Consider the following 20,087-nt stretch of genomic DNA (forward strand, 5'->3'; position numbering starts at 1 on the left):
TGTGGTGGGTGTGCCTGTGGTCTCAGCTACTTGGGAGGCTGAGATGGGAGGATCACTTGAGCCTGGGAGGCAGCGGTTGCAGTGAGCTGAGACTGTACCACTGCACTTCAACTTGGATGACAGAGTGAGGCCCCTTCTCAAAAAAATGTGCGTGTGTGTGTATGTGTGTGTAAATGGGAAAAGCTCATGACACTGGATTTGGCAATGGTTTCTTGGTCATGACAACAAAAGCACACATAATAAAAAGAAAAACAGATAAATTGGGTGTCAAAGTCCAAAATTTTTGAGCCAGGTGCCACGGCTCACACCTATAATCCCACCTACTTGGGAGGCTGAGGTAGAAGGACCATTTGAGAACAGTCTGAGCAACAAGGTGAAATTCCATCTCTAAAAAACTAAAAAAATTAGCCAGGCATTATGGTGCGCACCTACAGTCCTAGCTACTACTTGGAAAGCTGAGGTGGGAGGATCCCTTGAACTCAGGAGTTCAAGAGTGCAGCAAGCTGAAAGCGCACCACTGCATTCCAGCCTGGGTGACACAGTAAGACCCTACCTCTTACAAAATTTTAACTTTTGTGTATCAAAGTACACTATCAACAGAATGAAAAGACAAACCATGGAATGGCAGAAAATACTTGCAAATCATGTATTTCATAAGAAGTTCTTATCTAGAATACACAAAGCATTACAATCTGAAAGAAAAAAACAACCAGATTCAAAAGTGGGCAAAGGACTTGAATAGGCATTTCTCCAAAGAGGATATACAAATAGACAATAAACATATGAAAACACACTTGACATCACTAATTATCTAATTATCATGGAAACACTAATTAAAACCACAAGAAGAAACAGCTTCACACTCATTTGGATGACTATTATCAAAAAACAAAACAAGCCTCTTTTTCCGGCTGGAACCATGGAGGGTATAGAAGAGAAGACAGTTCCTGCTGTGGCAGAAACCCTTAAGAAAAAGCGAAGGAATTTCACAGAGCTGAAGATCAAGCGCCTGAGAAAGAAGTTTGCCCAAAAGATGTTTCGAAAGGCAAGGAGGAAGCTTATCTATGAAAAAGCGAAGCACTACCACAAGGAATATAGGCAGATGTACAGAACCGAAATTCGAATGGCGAGGGTGGCAAGAAAAGCTGGCAACTTCCATGTACCTGCTGAATCCAAACTGGCATTTGTCATCAGGATCAGAGGTATCAATGGCGTGAGCCCAAAGGTCCGAAAGGTATTGCAGCTTCATCGCCTTCGTCAAATCTTCAATGGAACCTTTCTGAAGCTCAACAAGGCTTCGATTAACATGCTGAGGATTGTAGAGCCATATATTGCATGGGGGTACCCCAATCTGAAGTCAGTAAATGAGCTAATCTACAAGCGTGGTTATGGCAAAATCAATAAGAAGCGAATTGCTTTGACAGATAACGCTTTGATTGCTCCATCTCTTGGTAAATATGGCATCACCTGCATGGAGGATCTGATTCATGAGATCTATACTGTTGGAAAACGCTTCAAAGAGGCAAATCTTCTCTACGAGGTGGAATGAAGAAAAAGACCACCTATTTTGTAGAAGGTGGAGATACTGGCAACAGGGAGGACCAGATCAACAGGCTTATTAGAAGAATGAACTAAGGTGTCTACCATGATTATTTTTCTAGGCTCATCAGTTAACAAACAGTACCCGCTCAAATTGGAAAAATAAATAAATAAATAAATAAAATAAAAATAAAAAGTGCTGGCAAGACTGTGGAGAAATTGGGATCCTTGGGCTTTGCTGGAGAGAATGTAAAATAGTAAAGCTGTTGTGGAAAGTGGCATGGCAGTTCCTCAAAAAAATTAAATATAGAATTGCCATATGATCCAACAATTCTACGTCTACGTATACATCCAAAAGAACTGACAGTAGGGTCTCACACAGTACACCCACATTCATAGCAGCATTTTTCACAATAGCTAAAAGGTGGACGCAACCGAAGTGTCCATCAATGGATGAATGGATAAACAAAATGTGGTACATACATACAAATAAGTAGTATTCAGCCTTAAAAAGCAAGGAAATTCTGACATATATTATGAACCTTGAGGATTGTTTAATGAACACGGAGTTTCAGTTTGAGAAGATGAAAAAGTTCTGGAGATAGATGGTAGACAACAAGGTGAATGTACTTAATACCACAACTATATGCGTACAAATGGTTAAAACGGTTTAAAACAGTTTTTAACAAAACTATAGATCTTCATCTAATCCAAAGGTTTCCAAAAGAGTGAGAGACTAAGGACTCTGGAATTGGAAAACAAAATCTCTCTTTTTTTTTTTGAGACACGGTCTCACCCTGTCACCCAGGCTGGAGTGCAGTGGCAGGTTCACAGCTCACTTGCAGTCTCAACTTCCCAGGTTCAAGCGATCTTCCCACCTCAGCCTACAGAGCAGCTGGGACTATAGGGATGCACTACTACGCTCAGCTAATTTTTTAATCTAAAAGTCCTTTGCCTACTTTTGAATCTGGTTTTTTTTCTTTCAGATTATAGATTGGGTCAGATTTCAGATTGGGTCCCACTGTGTTGCCCAGGGTGGTCTCAAACTCCTGGGCTCAAGTGATCTGCCCACCTTGGTCTCTTGAAGTGCAGTGATTACAGGTGTGAGCTACCATGCCTGGCCCTTTTTTTCTTTCCTAACCAACTACTGTCAACAAGGGTAGAATACAATGGGGACAGAAGAAAAGGACAGGAAAAGGGATCAAGTAAAATTTGCCTCCTACCTCACCTTTTTAATATTTACTTATTTTTAAAAATGACAAAATAACCTGTAGACAAAAAACGGCAATTGTCAGGTACACAAAGTGCTGAAATACTTCATCTTAATTCCAGACTTTAAAATTCTCTATCTATCTATCTGTCTATCTATTTTTTTTTTTTGAGACGGAGTCTTGCTGTGTCACCCAGGCTGGAGTGCAGTGGCACAATCTCAGCTCACTGCAACCTCTGCCTCCCAGATTCAAGCAATTATCCTGCCTCAGCATCCCGAATAGCTGGGATTACAGACATGTGCCACCATGCCTAATTTTTGTAATTTTAGTAGAGACAGGGTTTCACCATGTTGGCCAGGCTGGTCTCAAACTCATGACCTCAGGTGATCTGCCCGCCTTGGCCTCCCAAAGTGCTGGATTAGAGGCATGAGCAACCGCACCTGGCCACAATATATGTTTTTTTTTCCCCCTAGGAATTTCATAACAGGAAAGAGAAGAATAAGCAAGGTTGAGAGGAGACTGGGAAAAGATGGCAAAAACTGTAGAGGAGGAGCTGACCACAAGACAGTTTTGAGGGAACCAGTGCTTAGGGAAGAAGAAAAAGCAATCCAGTGCTAATTGGGGAGCCTCTCTTTCCACTATCAATATAACCAATTCGAACACTTTCCTTTTGGTCTAAACTGAAGAGAAGGCAACCTGAGGGCAAAGAAGTCGGGGAATTACAAGCTACAGCCTCAGAAAGAGAAGAGCACTTCTATGACCCATGGAGTTTTGCCTAGAGATCCATTCTTTTTTTTTTTTTTTTTTTTTTGAGGCGGAGTCTCGCTCTGTCGCCCAGGCTGGAGTGCAGTGGCGCAATCTCGGCTCACTGCAAGCTCCGCCTCCCGGGTTCACGCCATTCTCCTGCCTCAGCCTCCCAAGTAGCTGGGACTACAGGCGCCCGCCACCTCGCCCGGCTAGTTTTTTGTATTTTTAGTAGAGACGGGGTTTCACTGGGTTAGCCAGGATGGTCTCGATCTCCTGACCTCGTGATCCGCCCGTCTCGGCCTCCCAAAGTGCTGGGATTACAGGCTTGAGCCACGGCGCCCGGCCTAGAGATCCATTCTTATAAATTAACTGGGTTCTGCCTAGGCTATAGAAAGCTAGAAAGAATGCCACCACCAGCCTAACAACAAAAAGCCTGAATAAACTACAAAATTGAACCCTTTAAAAACCCATCCAAGAGCTGAGGACTCAGGGCAACCAGGCGATTTCAAATCCAAGAAAATACAACCCCTAGGCCGGGTGCGGTGGCTCAAGCCTGTAATCCCAGCACTTTGGGAGGCTGAGACGGGCGGATCACGAGGTCAGGAGATTGAGACCATCCTGGCTAACACGGTGAAACCCCGTCTCTACTAAAAAATACAAAACACTAGCCGGGCGAGGTGGCGGGCGCTTGTAGTCCCAGCTACTTGGGAGGCTGAGGCAGGAGAATGGCGTAAACCCGGGAGGCGGAGCTTGCAATGAGCTGATATCCGGCCACTGCACTCCAGCCTGGGCAACAGAGCGAGACTCCATCTCAAAAAAAAAAAAAAAAAAGAAAATACAACCCCTTCCTAGTAGAGACAGAATGCAAGCACTGGCTCACCTGAGGCTAGACCAAGGGAAGAAACAATGGTTCCATAAAAGCAGGTAAAAAGAATTCATCTAAAATTGTTAACAAACTGCTGAAGGCAAAGTGTGCATTAGCATGAGAATATTATTCCTGAGAGACACAGTTAACAAGCGAAATTCAAACCATTTGCAAGATCTTCCACAGACCTCCACCAAAGGCTCACAATATGGGAACAGGGGACTGAAGAGAGCCCTCCTCTGGGGTGCAGTGCTTGAGGAAGGGAGCAGCTTCTACAATGGGAAAAATACAAAGCCCCAACCAGATCCTTCTCTTCTAGGGAACAAAAACTGGAAGAGACTGGTGGAGGAATAGCAAGCCCAGTTACCCGCAAGGCACAGTGAATTGGACAGGTGGGGGAGTGCAAGGAAAAAAAACTCTACCACTGTAGGGGAAGGAAACAGTGTTGGACCCAGGGTCTTATACCAAAGACATTAGAGATCTTAGAGATCTAATGTCTCTAATACCACTGAGGCAAGAGCAGAGAAACTCTTTTCCAGACAACACCTACAAAGATCCAAATTGCAGTTTGGCCTAGAGGAGCAAGATCACTGATAGAGTTCTACTCATGACGCCAAGGCACACAAGCCAAACACTGAGAGCTGATCAGGAAAATTCAGAAACACCTTCCCACATGCCAACTACGAATCTAAGCACAAAGTAACACGAGAGAAATTTGAAGCCAATGTTGCACTTAAGGTACCCTCTGCAACAACAAAACAGAAAATCAGCTTAACTCCTGACTAGACCGACTCAACTCCCTACACTAAAAGTCCAGGAATGCAGTGTTCCAGGTATAAATACTATTCACTCATTCTTTACTACCCTATTCACAATATCCAGCATTCAGTAAAATATTGCAAGACACACAAAAGAGGAAGAAGTTACAACCAACTGCCAAGAGAGAAAGCATTCAACAGACCAGAAATCAAGATGAAGTTAAAAAAAAATTAAAAAAACAGAAATTAAATTTTTGGCAAAGATCAGTAAACTGATAAACCGTTAGCAGTTTGAGAAAAAAAGACACAAATAACCATTATTAGGAAGGAAAAACTGAACATCACTATAGATCCTATATACTTTTAAGGATAATTTACAGAGTATTACCAACAGGACCAGGCGCAGTGGCTCATGCCTGTAATCCCAGCACTTTGGGAGGCCAAGGCAGGCAGATCACCTGAAGTCAGTAGTTCGAGACCAGCCTGGGCAACAGAGTGAAACCCCCATCTCTACTAAAATTACAAAAATTAGGCACGGTGGTGCACACCTGTGCACTACTCAGTCTCCCAGCTACTCAGGAGACTGAGGCAGGAAAATCGCTTAAATCTGGGAGGCAGAGGTTGCAGTGAGCCGAGATCACGCCACTGCACTCCAGCCTGGGCAACAGAGCAAGACTCCATCTTAAAAAAACAAAAAACAAAAAAAAAACTTTATGCCTGTATACTCAATAATTTAGATGAAAGTCAAATTCCTCAAATCATATAGATCCCCAAAGCTCACACATTAGATAACCTAATTAGCCCCATATCTATTAATTTCTAAAATTGAAACTGTAGTAAAAAACCTCCAACATAGAAAACTCCAGGCCCAAATGGCTTCACTCGAGAATCCTACCAATCACCTAAAAAGAAACAATACAAATCTACATAAACTTTTCCAGAAAACAGAAGGGAACACTTCCCAATTCATTTTATGAGACCAACATTACCCTGATAACAAAACCAAACAAACATAATACAATATTAATTTGGCCCAGTACACGTTAGGAATTCTTATGTAACATCAGCAACCTGATTTATTAAATTTAAAATATAAAGGAAACAGTTTTAAACATACATATACAGCCTCACGTTGGTAATGCTATTATTTATGCCAGAATTTACCATATCCTTTCAGTTCTTTAGAGTTCCATTACTAGATCAATTCTTTTCTATTACAGGTTGAGTATCCCGAATTTGAAAATACAAAATCTGAAATGCTCCATAATCCAGAAACTTGAGTGCTGACATGACACTCAAAAGAAAATGCTCAACCAGTATAATGCAAATATTCCCCCCCCCCCAAAAAAACATAAAAATAGAAAGACCTTTGGTCTCAAGTATTTCAGATAAGGGATACTCAACCTGTATCAGTAAAAAATGGAATAAATAAGGTGCGGTGGCTCACGCCTGTAATCCTAGCACTTTGGGAGGCCGAGGGGGGCGGATCACAAGGTCAGGAGTCCGAGACCAGCCTGGCCAATATGGTGAAACTCTGTCTCTACGAAAAATACAAAAATTAGACGGTCATGATGGTGGGTGCCCGTAGTCCCCGCTACTTGGGAGGCTGAGACAGGAGAATCATTTGAACCCAGGAGGCGGAGGTTGTAGTGAGACAAGATCACACCACTGCACTCCAGCCTGGGCGACAGAGCAAGACTCTATCTCAAATAATAATAATAATAATAATAAAGATTGGGAAAACGAGTATGCTTAGGAAAGAAATCTGTAAATGAAAATGATACACTTTAAGCATCATCACAAAACAAACATAGCAATAAGGACATTTTAAGCCTAAGAATTCATGACATTGGAAGAAAAAAGTATATAATGTAAAACAATCCCACTTGTTCAAACACTAGAACCACATCTACTTTCAGGAATACAAAAAGTTAATTGCCCAGCAATTCAAAACTGGGCAATAAAATTTCCTTTCTACTTGCCTGCAGCACAAGTAAAAGGATTAAAGAGGTAGTGGGTTGGAGTTGGAGAATGAGTCTCTTTCAAATGTTCATTATAAACTGCATCATTAATTCTGCTAGAATCTCTACTGCCTCTAAATTTCAGACTCACACTCAACCACGTTCTCAACAATTTTACTTGGTACCTCAAATTCAACTCACCCAAAACTGAATTCACTTTTCGCATACCACCCCCATACCAAAACCGGCTCTTCTTACTGTATTTTTCCTAATACATTCTTCATGACAAGTAATGTTACTACCATCTTACCTAATTAGCCAAGCCAGAAACTTAGAAGCCATCCTAAACATCCCAGTTATTATTCCTCTTTCTTATGTTCTATAGTCAATCAACAAATCCTGATGATTTTACCTCTAAAATATTTCTTTTTTTTTTTTTTTTTTTTTTTTGAGACGGAGTCTTGCTCTGCCACCCAGGCTGGAGTACAGTGCCAGATCTCAGCTCACTGCAAGCTCCGCCTCCCGGGTTTACGCCATTCTCCTGCCTCAGCCTCCCGAGTAGCTGGGACTACAGGTGCCCGCCTCGTCGCCCGGCTAGTTTTTTGTATTTTTAAGTAGAGACAGGGTTTCACCGTATTAGCCAGGATGGTCTCGATCTCCTGACCTCGTGATCCGCCCGTCTCGGCCTCCCAAAGTGCTGGGATTACAGGCTTGAGCCATCGCACCCGGCCGGGTCTAAAATATTTCTTAGTCTTGTCCCCTTTAAATGGATCCTCGGCACTGCACAAACTTGCCTGTTCCTCTCACCCAGGTTTCCCATCAACTGCCTTCAAAATAAAGACTAAACACTCTGGCATTGCATATATGAAACCCACAATAACTACTTCCCAGTCTTTTTCCATTGCTATTTGCTGCCACATTTTTTTTTTTTTTTTTTTTTTGATATGGAGTCTTGCTCTGTTGCCCAGGCTGGAGTGCAGTGGCACGATTTCGGCTCACTGCAAGCTCCGCCTTCCGGGTTCATGCCATTCTCCTGCCTCAGCCTCCCGAGTAGCTGGGACTACAGGCGCCCACCACCACGCCTGGCTAATTTTTTGTATTTTTAGTAGAGACGGGGGTCTCACCGTTTTAGCGAGGATGATCTCGATCTCCTGACCTTGTGATCCACCCGCCTCAACCTCCCAAAGTGTTGGGATTAGAGGTGTGAGTCACTGCTCCCAGCCGGCTGCCACTTTCTTAGCACCGCAATAATAGTTTCCTGCCCACACTGTGCTCTATACATGCTTCTGCTCTTTTTACCTCATTCTTTCTATTAACTATTACCTTCATCGTTTAAAACTCGGCCCAAGTATCGGCCGGGCGCGGTGGCTCAAGCCTGTAATCCCAGCACTTTGGGAGGCCGAGACGGGCGGATCACGAGGTCAGGAGATCGAGACCATCCTGGCTAATACGGTGAAACCCTGTCTCTACTTAAAAATACAAAAAACTAGCCGGGCGACGAGGCGGGCGCCTGTAGTCCCAGCTACTCGGGAGGCTGACGCAGGAGAATGGCGTAAACCCGGGAGGCGGAGCTTGCAGTGAGCTGAGATCCGGCCACTGCACTCCAGCCTGGGTGGCAGAGCAAGACTCCGTCTCAAAAAAAAAAAAAAAAAAAAAAAAAACTCGGCCCAAGTATCATGTGTAAGTAACCACCTCTATAGCCTCAAACCTGTGTAAACTCTGTTATTATCTCTAATTTACCTATTAAATCATATTAAATAATCTGTTTCTTTCTCTTTAATTGCACTACACTGTAAATCTTGAAGGTAGATGCTGGATCCATAACTCTAGTAACCTGACACACAAATTAACTCAAACTTTGTTGAACTAAGCCACAATTTTTCTAACCTCTCTCAAAAAGGCCAGATAATTGGGGTGGGGAAGACTGTATCACTGAGACATAAACAATCTTCACATCAATACTCAATTCTTGCCTACAAAAAGGGGCTTATAAATAAACTAAAAGTTTCTTCCTCATAAGATTTCCTTCCCCTTCACAAAATCCATGATACCAAGCAATTTTTGAGGCAGACAATTATGGTTTCAAATTGCCTTGTATTAACAATAAGATTACAATAATGATAAAAGCATAAACTCAGTTGATAATCTGCTCCTAAGGTCTTGAATGCACACATTTCTACCTAAACAACATTAAGAGATAATAGCACATTGTATATGAAGCATCCTCAACAAATTAGAACTTACTTATGTGCCCTATTTACAAATGTATTTGCTAAATGAATGAGAAGTGGTATACAGCCTGAGCATCCCTACTAGGAAAATTTGAAATATAAAAATCTGAAAATCCGAAATGTCCCAAAATCCAAGTTTTTGAGTACCAACATAATGTTACAAGTGGAAAATTCCACCCTGACTTCATGTTACGAGTCAGTCAAAATGCAGTCAAAACTGTTTCATGCACAAAACTATTAAAAATATTGTTTAACAGAGATACAGACCAATGGAACAGAACAGAGTCCTCAGAAATAACACCACACATCTACAGCCATCTGATATTTGACAAACCTGACAAAAACAAGAAATGGGGAAAGGATTCCCTATTTAATAAGTGGTGCTGGGAAAACTGGCTAGCCATATATAGAAAGCTGAAACTGGATCCACCTTATACAAAAATTAATTCAAAATGGATTAAAGAATTAAATGTCAGACCTAAAACCATAAAAACCCTAGAAGAAAACCTAGGCAATACCTTTCAGGACATAGGCAAGGGCAAGGACTTCATGTCTAAAACACCAAAAGCAACAGCAACAAAAGCCAAAGTTGAGAAATGGGATCTAATCAGACTAAAAAGTTTCTGCATAGCAAACGAAACTACCATCAGAGTGAACAGGCAACCTACAGAATGGAAGAAAATTTTTGCAATCTACTCATCTGACAAAGGGCTAATATCCAGAATCTACAAACAACTTCAACAAATGTACAAGAAAAAATCAAACAACCTCATCAAAAAGCAGCTGAAGGATATGAACAGACATTTCTCAAAAGAAGACATTTATGCAGCCAACAGACACATGAAAAAATGCTCATCATCACTGGCCATCAGAGAAATGCAAATCAAAACCACAATGACATACCATCTCACACCAGTTAGAACGGCGATCATTGAAAAGTCAGGAAACAACAGGTGCTGGAGAGGATGTGGAGAAATAGGAACACTTTTACACTGTTGGTGGGACTGTAAAGTAGTTCAACCATTGTGGAAGACAGTGTGGCGATTCCTCAAGGATCTAGAACTGGAAATACCATTTGACCCAGCCATCCCATTACTAGGTATATACCCAAAGGATTATAAATCATGCTGCTATAAAGACACACGCATATGTATGTTTATTGCGGCACTATTCAAAATAGCAAAGACTTTGAACAACCCAAATGCCCATCAATGACAGACTGGATTAAGAAAATGTGGCACATATACACCATGGAATACTATGCAGCCATAAAAAAGGATGAGTTCCTGTCCTTTGCAGGGACATGGTTGAAGCCGGAAACCATCACTCTGAACAAATTATCGCAAGGACAGAAAACCGAACAATGCATGTTCTCACTCATAGGTGTGAAATGAACAATGAGAACACTTGGACACAGGGTGGGGAACATCACACACCGGGGCCTGTCGTGGGGTGGGGAGAGCGGGGAGGGATAGCATTAGGAGATATACCTAATGTAAATGACGAGTTAATGGGTACAGCACACCAACATGGCACATGTATACATATGTAACAAATCTGCACATTGTGCACATGTCCCCTAGAAGTATAAAAAAAAATTGTTTAAAATTACCTTCAGACTATATGTGTAAGGTACTTGTGAAACATAAATGAACTTCGTGTTTAAACTTGGGTCCTTTCCAAGATACCTCATTATGTATATGCAAATATTCCAAAATCCAAAAAAATCTGAAATCCAAAACACTTCTGATAGCAAGCATTTTGGATGAGGGATACTCAACCTGTTCTGATGTGTCATGCATTAAGACAGAAACAAGAGTAGACAGTACATATAAATAAAGAAAATTACAAAAAGATCACAAATCAAACATTAAAGGCAACAAAGTCAAGATTTGCCGTAAAACTTTATGTATATTTACAGTTGGCTATATAAAAAATAATACATGCATGCAATGGTTTTAGAGTAGACTCCTGAAGGAGTTACTAAAGGAATGACCTCCAAACTAGGAGGTAGACACACTCAGGTTCCAGTCCTTCATCTATCATTAGTTAGCTGTGAGACACTGCTGAAGTCATGTAATCATTCTAGCACTTTGTTTCCTCAACAGCAAAAGAAATTATTGGACATCAGATCTGGCATTTCACATGTAAATTTTACCTAAAAAATAAACAAACAAAGACGCTGTCAAAATGGGAGACGAGACATTAATCAGAGCTGTCTTCATCCTTCCATCATATACATCTCTTCTTGCAGCACCCTCATTAAGATAAACATTCACTACATGTTAAGGAGTCTTCAGAATGATTCATCACAACAAAACACAAATGGTACTGGACTAGATCACCTCTTTGGTCTCCTCCAGCTCTAAAATTCTCTGGGTCTGTTAATTTATACTCTACCTTACAAATGGTATGATTACTAAATTTATATTAACTTACTATATTCATGAAAGAGCTAAAGTCACTGCCCTCTGTGACATCAAATGACATTTTCAAAAGTAGCAGCATGTTTCCACTTAGTCTACATTCCTAGCCTGAATAATCTGAAATCAAGTTTCAGGTATTACAACTGTCCACCTTTAATCTTCACTACTTCTATAAACCTTCACGGTGAAAGGAGGAGGAGGAGGACTTGGGGAAGAAACAGATTTCTCAGTCACCTAAGAAAAAAAATCAAGACGGCCGGGCGCGGTGGCTCAAGCCTGTAATCCCAGCACTTTGGGAGGCCGAGACGGGCGGATCACGAGGTCAGGAGATCGAGACCATCCTGGCTAACACAGTGAAACCCCCTCTCTACTAAAAATACAAAAAAAAAAAAAAAAACCAGCTGGGCGAGGTGGCGGCGCCTGTAGTCCCAGCTACTCGCCTGTAGTCCCAGCTACTCGGGAGGCTGAGGCAGGAGAATGGCGTGAACCCGGGAGGCGGAGCTCCAGCCTGGGTGACAGAGCGAGACTCCGTCTCAAAAAAAAAAAAAAAGAATAAAAAGAAAAAAAATCAAGACAACCAGGGAAGAAGGACTAAGTATAGGAGCATTATATAAAACATCAACTCGGCAGGGTGCGACAGCTCACACCTGTAATTCCAGCACTTTGGGAGGCCGAGGCAGATGGATCACTTGAGGTCAGGAGTTCAAGACCAGCCTGGCCAACATGGCAAAACCCCGTCTCTACTAAAAGTACAAAAATTTGGGAGAGTGGTGGTGGGCATCTGTAATCCCAGCTACTCGGGAGGCTGAGGAAGGAGAATCCAGGAGGCAGAGGTTGCAGCGAGCTGAGATTGTGCCACTGCACTCCAGCATGGGTGACAGAGAGAGACTTCGTCTAAAAAAAAAAAAAAAAATCAACTCTACAACAGGAAGATTCTTTTTTTTTGGTTGTGAGACGGAGTTTCTCTCGTTGCCCAGGCTGGAGTGCAGTGTCGCGATCTCAGCTCACTGCAAGCTCGCCTCCCAGGTTCACGCCATTCTCCTGCCTCAGCCTCCTGAGTAGCTGGGAATGCAGGCACCTGCCACCATGTCCGGCTAATTTTTTGTGTTTTTGTTTTGTTTTTTAGAGATGGGGGGGTTTCACCTTGTTAGCCAGGATGGTCTTGATCTTCTGACCTTGTGATCCACCCGCCTCGGCCTCCCAAAGTGCTGGGATTACAGGCGTGAGCCACCTCACCCGGCCGGATTCTTTTTTTTGAGACGGAGTCTCACTCGGTCGCCCAGGCTAAGGTGTAGTGATGCGATCTCAGCTCACTGTAACCTCTGCCTCCCGGGTTCATGCAATTCTCCTGCCTCAGCCCCAGTGGCTGGGATTACAGGCATGTGCCACCATGCCCAGCTAATTTTTGTATTTTTAGTAGAGACGGGCTTTCACCATGTTGGTCAGCTGGTCTCAAACTCCTGACCTCGTAATCTGCCTGCCTCGGCCTCCCAAAGTGCTGGGATTACAGGTGTGAGCCACCGTGCCTGGCCAAAGGTTCCTTTAATCCTATTCACAACAAAGTGTGTGATAAAGACAGGTGGTCTTTCTGGATCATTAATATTTCTGATATATGGTCTTCTCTGCTTTTCCATTTAGCTAATATTATAAAATTATTTAAAAACTACTAAATATAATAACCTTATCAAAAACATCTGGCAAAACACAGGACTATACAGAAAACAAAAGAACTGAGTTAGGCTGATCAAATTATGGGGTTTTCTCTGACTTAAAGTTTTCTTCAATAAATAAGAACAAAAAGAATGTGTTTTCAGCCGGACGCACTGTAATCTCAGCACACCTGTAATCTCAGCACTTTGGAAGTCCCACCCAGGAAGAGGTCACTTGAGACTAGGAGATCAAGACTAGTGTAGGCAACAGTGAGACCTTGCCTTTATCTTAAAATTTTAAAAATTGGCCAGGCGTGATGGTGCACACCTATAGTTCCAGCTATTTGGGAGGCTGAGGCAGGAGGATCACTTGAGCCCAGGAGGTCAAGGCTGCAGTAAACTGTGACTGTGCCATTGTACTCCAGCCTAGGTGAGAGAGTAAGACCCTGTCTCTTTTTTTTTCTTCTTGAGACAGAGTCTCGCTCTGTTGCCAGGCTGGAGTGCAGTGGCATGATCTTGGCTCATTGCAACCTCCGCCTCCCAGGTTCAAGCGACTCTCCTGCCTCAGCCTCCTGAGTAGCTGGGACTACAGGTGCGCGCCACCACATCCAGCTAATTTTTGTATTTTTAGTAGATACGGGGTTTCGCCATGTTGGCCAGGATGATCTCTATCTCTTGACCTCGTGATCCGCTCACCTCGGCCTCCCAAAGTGCTGGAATTATAGGCGTGAGCCACCACGCCCAGCCAAGACCCTGTCTCTTAAGAAAAAAAGAAAAAGGAAAAAAAAAAGATTTTTCTAAAACGATTATCAATCTATTTTCTCTAGAGAAACAACATATGGGTTGTTAGATTACTGATGACTAAAACACACTCTCAAAATACACGCTGAATTTTTTTTTTTTTTGAGACAAGAGTCTTGCTCTGTTGCTCAGGCTGGAGTGCAGAGGCGCGATCTCGACTCACTGCAACATTCGTCTCCTGGGTTCAAGCGATTCTCTCGCCTTAGCCTCCCGAGTAGCTGGGATTACAGGCATACACCACCACGCCCAGCTATTTTTTTTTTTTTTTTGTATTTTTAGTCGAGACAGGGCTTTACCATGTTGGTCAGGCTGGTCCCAAACTCCTCAACTCAAATGATTCACTGTCTCAGTCTCCCAAAGTGCTGGGATTACAAGCGTGAGCCACCGTGCCTGGCCTATAAACTTATTTTTTTAAAAAACAGCATTATAGGCCAGGCGTGGTGGCTCACGCCTGAAATCCTAGCACTTTGGGAGGACAAGGTGGGAAGATCACTTGAGTCCAAGAGTCTGAGACCAACCCTGGCAACATAGTGAGACCTCACTTGAATTAAAAAAAAAAAAAGAAAGAAAGAAAGAAAAAATTTAAAGATAGCAATATTCAGTTTGTTGACCACCAAAAATGTTTATTAAGGCACAGACATTCAGATGTTTTAAATACTACTACTGGCATCCTGATTTAAAATCTGATATGTCATTAGCAGAAATTAGGACAAAGGGGCCAGGTGTGGTGGCTCACGGCTGTAATCCCAACACTTTGGGAGGCCGAGGCAGGCAGATCACCCGAGGTCAGGAGTTCAAGAACAGCCTGGTCAACATAGTGAAACCCCATCTCCACTAAAAATACAAAAATCACCCAGGCATGGAGGCGTGCACCTGTAGTCCCAGCTACTCAGGAGGCTGAGGCACGAGAATCATTTGAACCCAGGTGGCGGAGGTTGCAGAGAGCCAAGGTTGTGCCACCGCACTCCAGCCTGGGTGACAGAACAAGACTCTGTTTCAAGAAAAAAAATAAAAATAAAAAATGAAATTAGGACAAAGTTGGTAATGAGATATTTGTATTCCTTTACTCTAAGCTTTAACAGAATTTGAAGATTGTTTTAATTTAAAGATTTTGTTAAAAAACAATTCTATTACATATGAAAATTCGTAATAAAACTTTGTAACACAATGCTATTTTAGCAAAAATATAAGTTATGAATTTGTAAGAACTGAGTAATATAGTTCATTTTCTCAACAAGCTCACAGGAAGCTTATCATTTCTCACCATATTACTATCCTATCATGGCCTGTGCCAACATATTCTGTTTTGATTTACTGAGCTCACCTATACAGTAATAGACAAATTTCAATGTATATATTGGATACATCAACAAAGACATTCTAAAAACTAAGAAAAGTGAACTTAATTTTGGCAGAATTTTCCTAAGAGTGCTTTTTTTCTTAAGAGACAGGGTCTCGTTATGTGGCCCAGGCTGGAGTGCAGTGGCTATTCACAGGTGCCATTCCACTACTGAGCAGCAGGGGAGTTTTGACCTGCTCCATTTCAGACGTGGACCAGTTCACCCCTCCTTAGGCAACCTTGTGGTCCTTGTTCCTGGGAAGTCACCATACTGATGCTGAACTTAGTGTAGACACCCAATCGGCATACAACCCAAAACTCCTGGGCTCAAGCAATCCGCTTGCCTCAGCCTCTTGAGTAGTTGGGACTACAGGCACGTGCCACCGTGCCCACCAAGAGTGCTTTGTATTTAATTAGTTCTCAGCAAAAATGGGCAAGGGGAGAGATCTAACTACTTATTTATGCCCTTTTGATTAACTTAACTGTCAGGCCAGGAGAAATTTGAAATCCTAAGAATACAGTAAAGTGGTAGTAAGAAAAGAATCAGGCTGGATGTGGTGGCTCACACCTGTAATCCCAGAACTTTGGAAGGCCAAGGCAGGATGACTGCTTGAGCCCAGGGATTACTAACAGTCTGGGCAACATGGCAAGATCCTGTCTATACAAAAATTTTAAAAAATAAAAAATTAGGCCGGGCGCGGTGGCTCAAGCCTGTAATCCCAGCACTTTGGGAGGCCGAGACGGGCGGATCACGAGGTCAGGAGATTGAGACCATCCTGGCTAACACGGTGAAACCCCGTCTCTACTAAAAATACAAAAAACTAGCCGGGCGAGGTGGCGGGCGCCTGTAGTCCCAGCTACTCCGGAGGCTGAGGCAGGAGAATGGCGTAAAACCCGGGAGGCGGAGCTTGCAGTGAGCTGAGATCCGGCCACTGCGCTCCAGCCCGGACGAAAGAGCAAGACTCCGTCTCAAAAAAAAATAAATAAATAAATAAATAAATAAATAAATAAAATAAAAAATTAGCCAGGCATGGTAGTGTGTGTCTGTACTCCCACCTACTAGGGAAGCTGAAGAGGGAAGATCAACTGAGCCTGGGAGGTCAAGGCTGTAGTGAGCCATATTCACACAACTGCACTCCAGTCTCGGTGAGAGAGCAAGAATCAGTCTCAAAACAAAACAAAAACCCCATAAAATTTTACATAAATATATGTATGTGTGTATATATACACACATACACACACACACATACATACATACACACTAAAAATCTTTAAAACAATAATGTAAAACAATATGGCCTTTGTCCAAAATAAATCTGCATTGAGTTATGTGAAATAATTCAATATGGCAGCTCATGCCTATAATCCTAGCACTTTGGGAGGCTGAGGCAGGTGGATCACTTGAGCTCAGGAGTTTGAGAACAGCCTGGGCAACATGGTGACACCCTGTCTCTACCAAAAATACAAAAATTAGCTGGGCATGGTGGTGCTTGCCTGTGGTACCAGCTACTTGGAAGGCTGAGGTGGGAGGATCACTGGAGCCCAGGAAGTCGAGGCTGCAGTGAGCCATGATCGCACCACTGCACTCCAGCCTAGGTGACAGAGCAAGACCGGGTCTCAAAAACAAACAAATAAAAATTATAAAATAAACTGAGGTTTATTTTTAAACCTCAGGTGTGAGCAGTGGCTCACACCTGTAACTCCAGCACTTTGGGAGGCGAAGATGGGCAGATCATTTGAGGTCAGGAGTCTGAGATCAGTCTGGACAGCATGATGAAACCTCATATCTACTAAAAATACAAAAATTAGCCAGGCATGGTGGTGCACACCTGTAATCCCAGCTACTCAGGAGGCTGAGGCAGGAGAACTGCTTGAACCCAAGAGACAGAGGTAGCAGTAAGCCAAGACTACACCACTGCCCTCCAGCCTAGGTGACAGAGTGAGACTCAGTCGGGGGGGAAAAAAATAATTTCCCACTATTCTTATCACTATCTATAAAGGAAAAATTAATCATTATGACTGAGATGAACTATTAATATATGGGAGACAGAAGACAAGAAGGATTATGAAGACTGAATTTTTACTTAAAATCACTGGTCAAAGATTAGGTATAATCATAATTCTCTAGCAGAGGTGTCCTCTTGCTTGCTACTACAAAAAAACAAAACAAACAAACAACAACAAAAAAAAACGAGCTGCCACAGTACCTCACTCCTGTAATCCCAGGACTTTGGGAGGCCGAGGAGGGAGGATCACCTGAGGTTAGGAGTTCAAGACCAGTCTGGCCAACATGGTGAAACCCTGTCTCTACTAAAATATAAAAAGGAGCTGGGCATGATGATGGGTACCTGTAATCCCAGCTACTGGGGAGGCAGAGAATCACTTGAATCCGGGAAATGGTGGTTGCAGTGAACCAAAACCATGCCACTGCACTCCAGCCTGGGTGGCTGAGTGAGACTCCATCTCAAAAAAAAAAAAAAAAAAAAGGTATATTATTCCCAACACAGGAGGAAATGCATGATAGTTTGAAATGATTGTGACTATTTTTTCAAATAATTTTAATCTACATATCAGAAATTAAAGAAATATGTAATTGTCTTAACTCGACAAAATAGTAAAAGGCAGGTACTTGTAAGGTAAGAGGTTATTATTTTCAACTCACTAAGAAAATCATACATTATTTGGGAGGTATCAGGATGAAAGCACTATTACTAAAGCAAATAATCAGTTTTCTCTCAACTAAAAAGATATTTATGTATCCCGGTTATTTTTTTTTTAACAAATAATACGCTTTTTTTTTTTTTTTTGAGACGTAGTTTTGCTCTTGTTGCCGTGGCTAGAGTGCAATGGCATGATCGCAGCTCACTGCAGCCTCCAACTCCTGGGTTCAAGCGATTTTCCTGCCTCAACCTCCCGAGTAACTGGGATTACAGGCACCCACCACCACGCCCAGCTAATTTTGTGTATTTTTAGTAGTGACGGGGTTTTGCCATGTTGGCCAGGCTAGTCTCAAACTCTGGACCTCAGGTGATCCACCAGCCTCGGCCTCCCAAAGTGCTGGGATTACAGGCATGGGTCACTGTGCCCCGCCTTTTTCTATTTTTTTTTTGACACAGGGTCCTACTGTCACCCAGGCTGGAGTGCCAGTGGCCCAATCAGGGCTCGCGGCAGCCTCGAACTCCCAAGGCTCACGTGATCCTCCTGCCTCAGCCCGAGTAGCTGGGTCCACAGGTGTGCGCCACCACACCCAGCTAATTTTTGTATTTTTAGTAGTGATGGGTTTTTGCCATGTTGCCCAGTCTAGTCTCAAACTCCCGGGCTCAAACAAACTACCCTCCTCGGCGTCCCAAAGGGCTAGAATTACAGGTGTGAGCCACTGCAGCCACCCTTACTTTTCTTTTAATAAACATACTTTTTGAAACAGAATCTCAACGTCACCAAGGCTGGCATGAGGTGGCGCCATCTCAGCTCACTGTAACCTCCACCTCCCCAGCTCAAGAGCCTCAGCCACCTGAGTAGCTGGGATTATAGGCGTGCATGCATGCCACTATGCCTGGCTAATTTTTTTTTTTTTTTAGAGACAAGGTTTCGCCATGTTGGCCAGGTTGGTCTCAAGCTCCTGACCTCTCAGGTGATCTGCCCGCCTTGGCGTCCCAAAGTGCCAGGGTTACAGACGTCAGCCACCACGGCCCATCTTTTTTTTTTTTTCTTTTTTTTTTTTTGGGACAAAGGGTCCTACTCTGTCCCCCAGGCTGGAGTGTCAGTAGCCCATTCAGGGCTTGCTGCAGCCTCGACCTCCCAGGGCTCATGTGATCCTCCTGCCTCAGCCCCCCAAGTAGCTACAGGCGTGTGCCACCATGCCCAACTAATTTTTGTATTTTTAGCAGAGATGAGGTTTCATCATGTTGCCCAGGCTAGTCTTGAACTCCTGGGTTCAAACAATCCACCCTCCTCGGCCTCCCAAAGTGCTGGAATTACAGGTGTGAGCCACTGCGCCCGGCCCTACTTTTCTTTTACTAAACGTGTATATATATATTTTTTGAGATGGAGCCTCACTTTGCTGCCAGGCTGGAGTGCAGTGGTGTGATCTCGGCTCACTGCAACCTCCACCTCCCAGGTTCAAGTGATTCTCCTGCCTCAGCCTCCCAAGTAGCTGGGACTACAGGTGCGTGCCACCACGCCCAGCTAATTTTTGTATTTTTAGTAGAGACGGGGTTTCACCATGTTGGCCAGGATGATCTCGATTTCTTGACCTCGTGATCCAACCGCCTCGGCCTCCCAAAGTGCTAGGATTACAGGCGTGAGCCACTGCACCCAGCCTTTTTTTTTTTTTTTTTTTTTTTTTTTGAGATGGAGTCTTACTCTATCTGGTTGGCATGCAGTGGCACCATCTCGGCTCACTGCAACCTCTGCCTCCTCAGCTCAAGGGAATCTCATGCCTCAGCCACCTGACTAGCTGGGATTACAGGCAGGCATGCATGCCACCATGCCCGGCTAACTTTTGTTTTATGTATTTTTTTTCCTTTATAGAAAGGGGGTTTTGCCATGTTGGCCAGGCTG

The 20,087-nt window shown here is 43.1% G+C and overlaps 2 protein-coding genes across 4 annotated transcripts in view; one reads left to right on the top strand and one right to left on the bottom strand.

Moving 5' to 3' along the window:
• Window positions 1-20,087, bottom strand: part of CTDSPL2 (CTD small phosphatase like 2) — a 117,630-nt gene that overhangs the window by 89,582 nt on the left and 7,961 nt on the right. The window lies entirely within an intron of this gene.
• Window positions 920-1,549, top strand: LOC117070749 (60S ribosomal protein L7-like). Its single transcript, XM_033190294.1, has one exon. The coding sequence runs from the start codon at window positions 920-922 to the stop codon at window positions 1,547-1,549; it is 630 nt and encodes a 209-aa protein (XP_033046185.1).

The sequence above is a fragment of the Trachypithecus francoisi genome, unplaced genomic scaffold (assembly GCF_009764315.1).
Source record: "Trachypithecus francoisi isolate TF-2019V2 unplaced genomic scaffold, Tfra_2.0 Lachesis_group3, whole genome shotgun sequence".
Taxonomy (NCBI): domain Eukaryota; kingdom Metazoa; phylum Chordata; class Mammalia; order Primates; family Cercopithecidae; genus Trachypithecus; species Trachypithecus francoisi.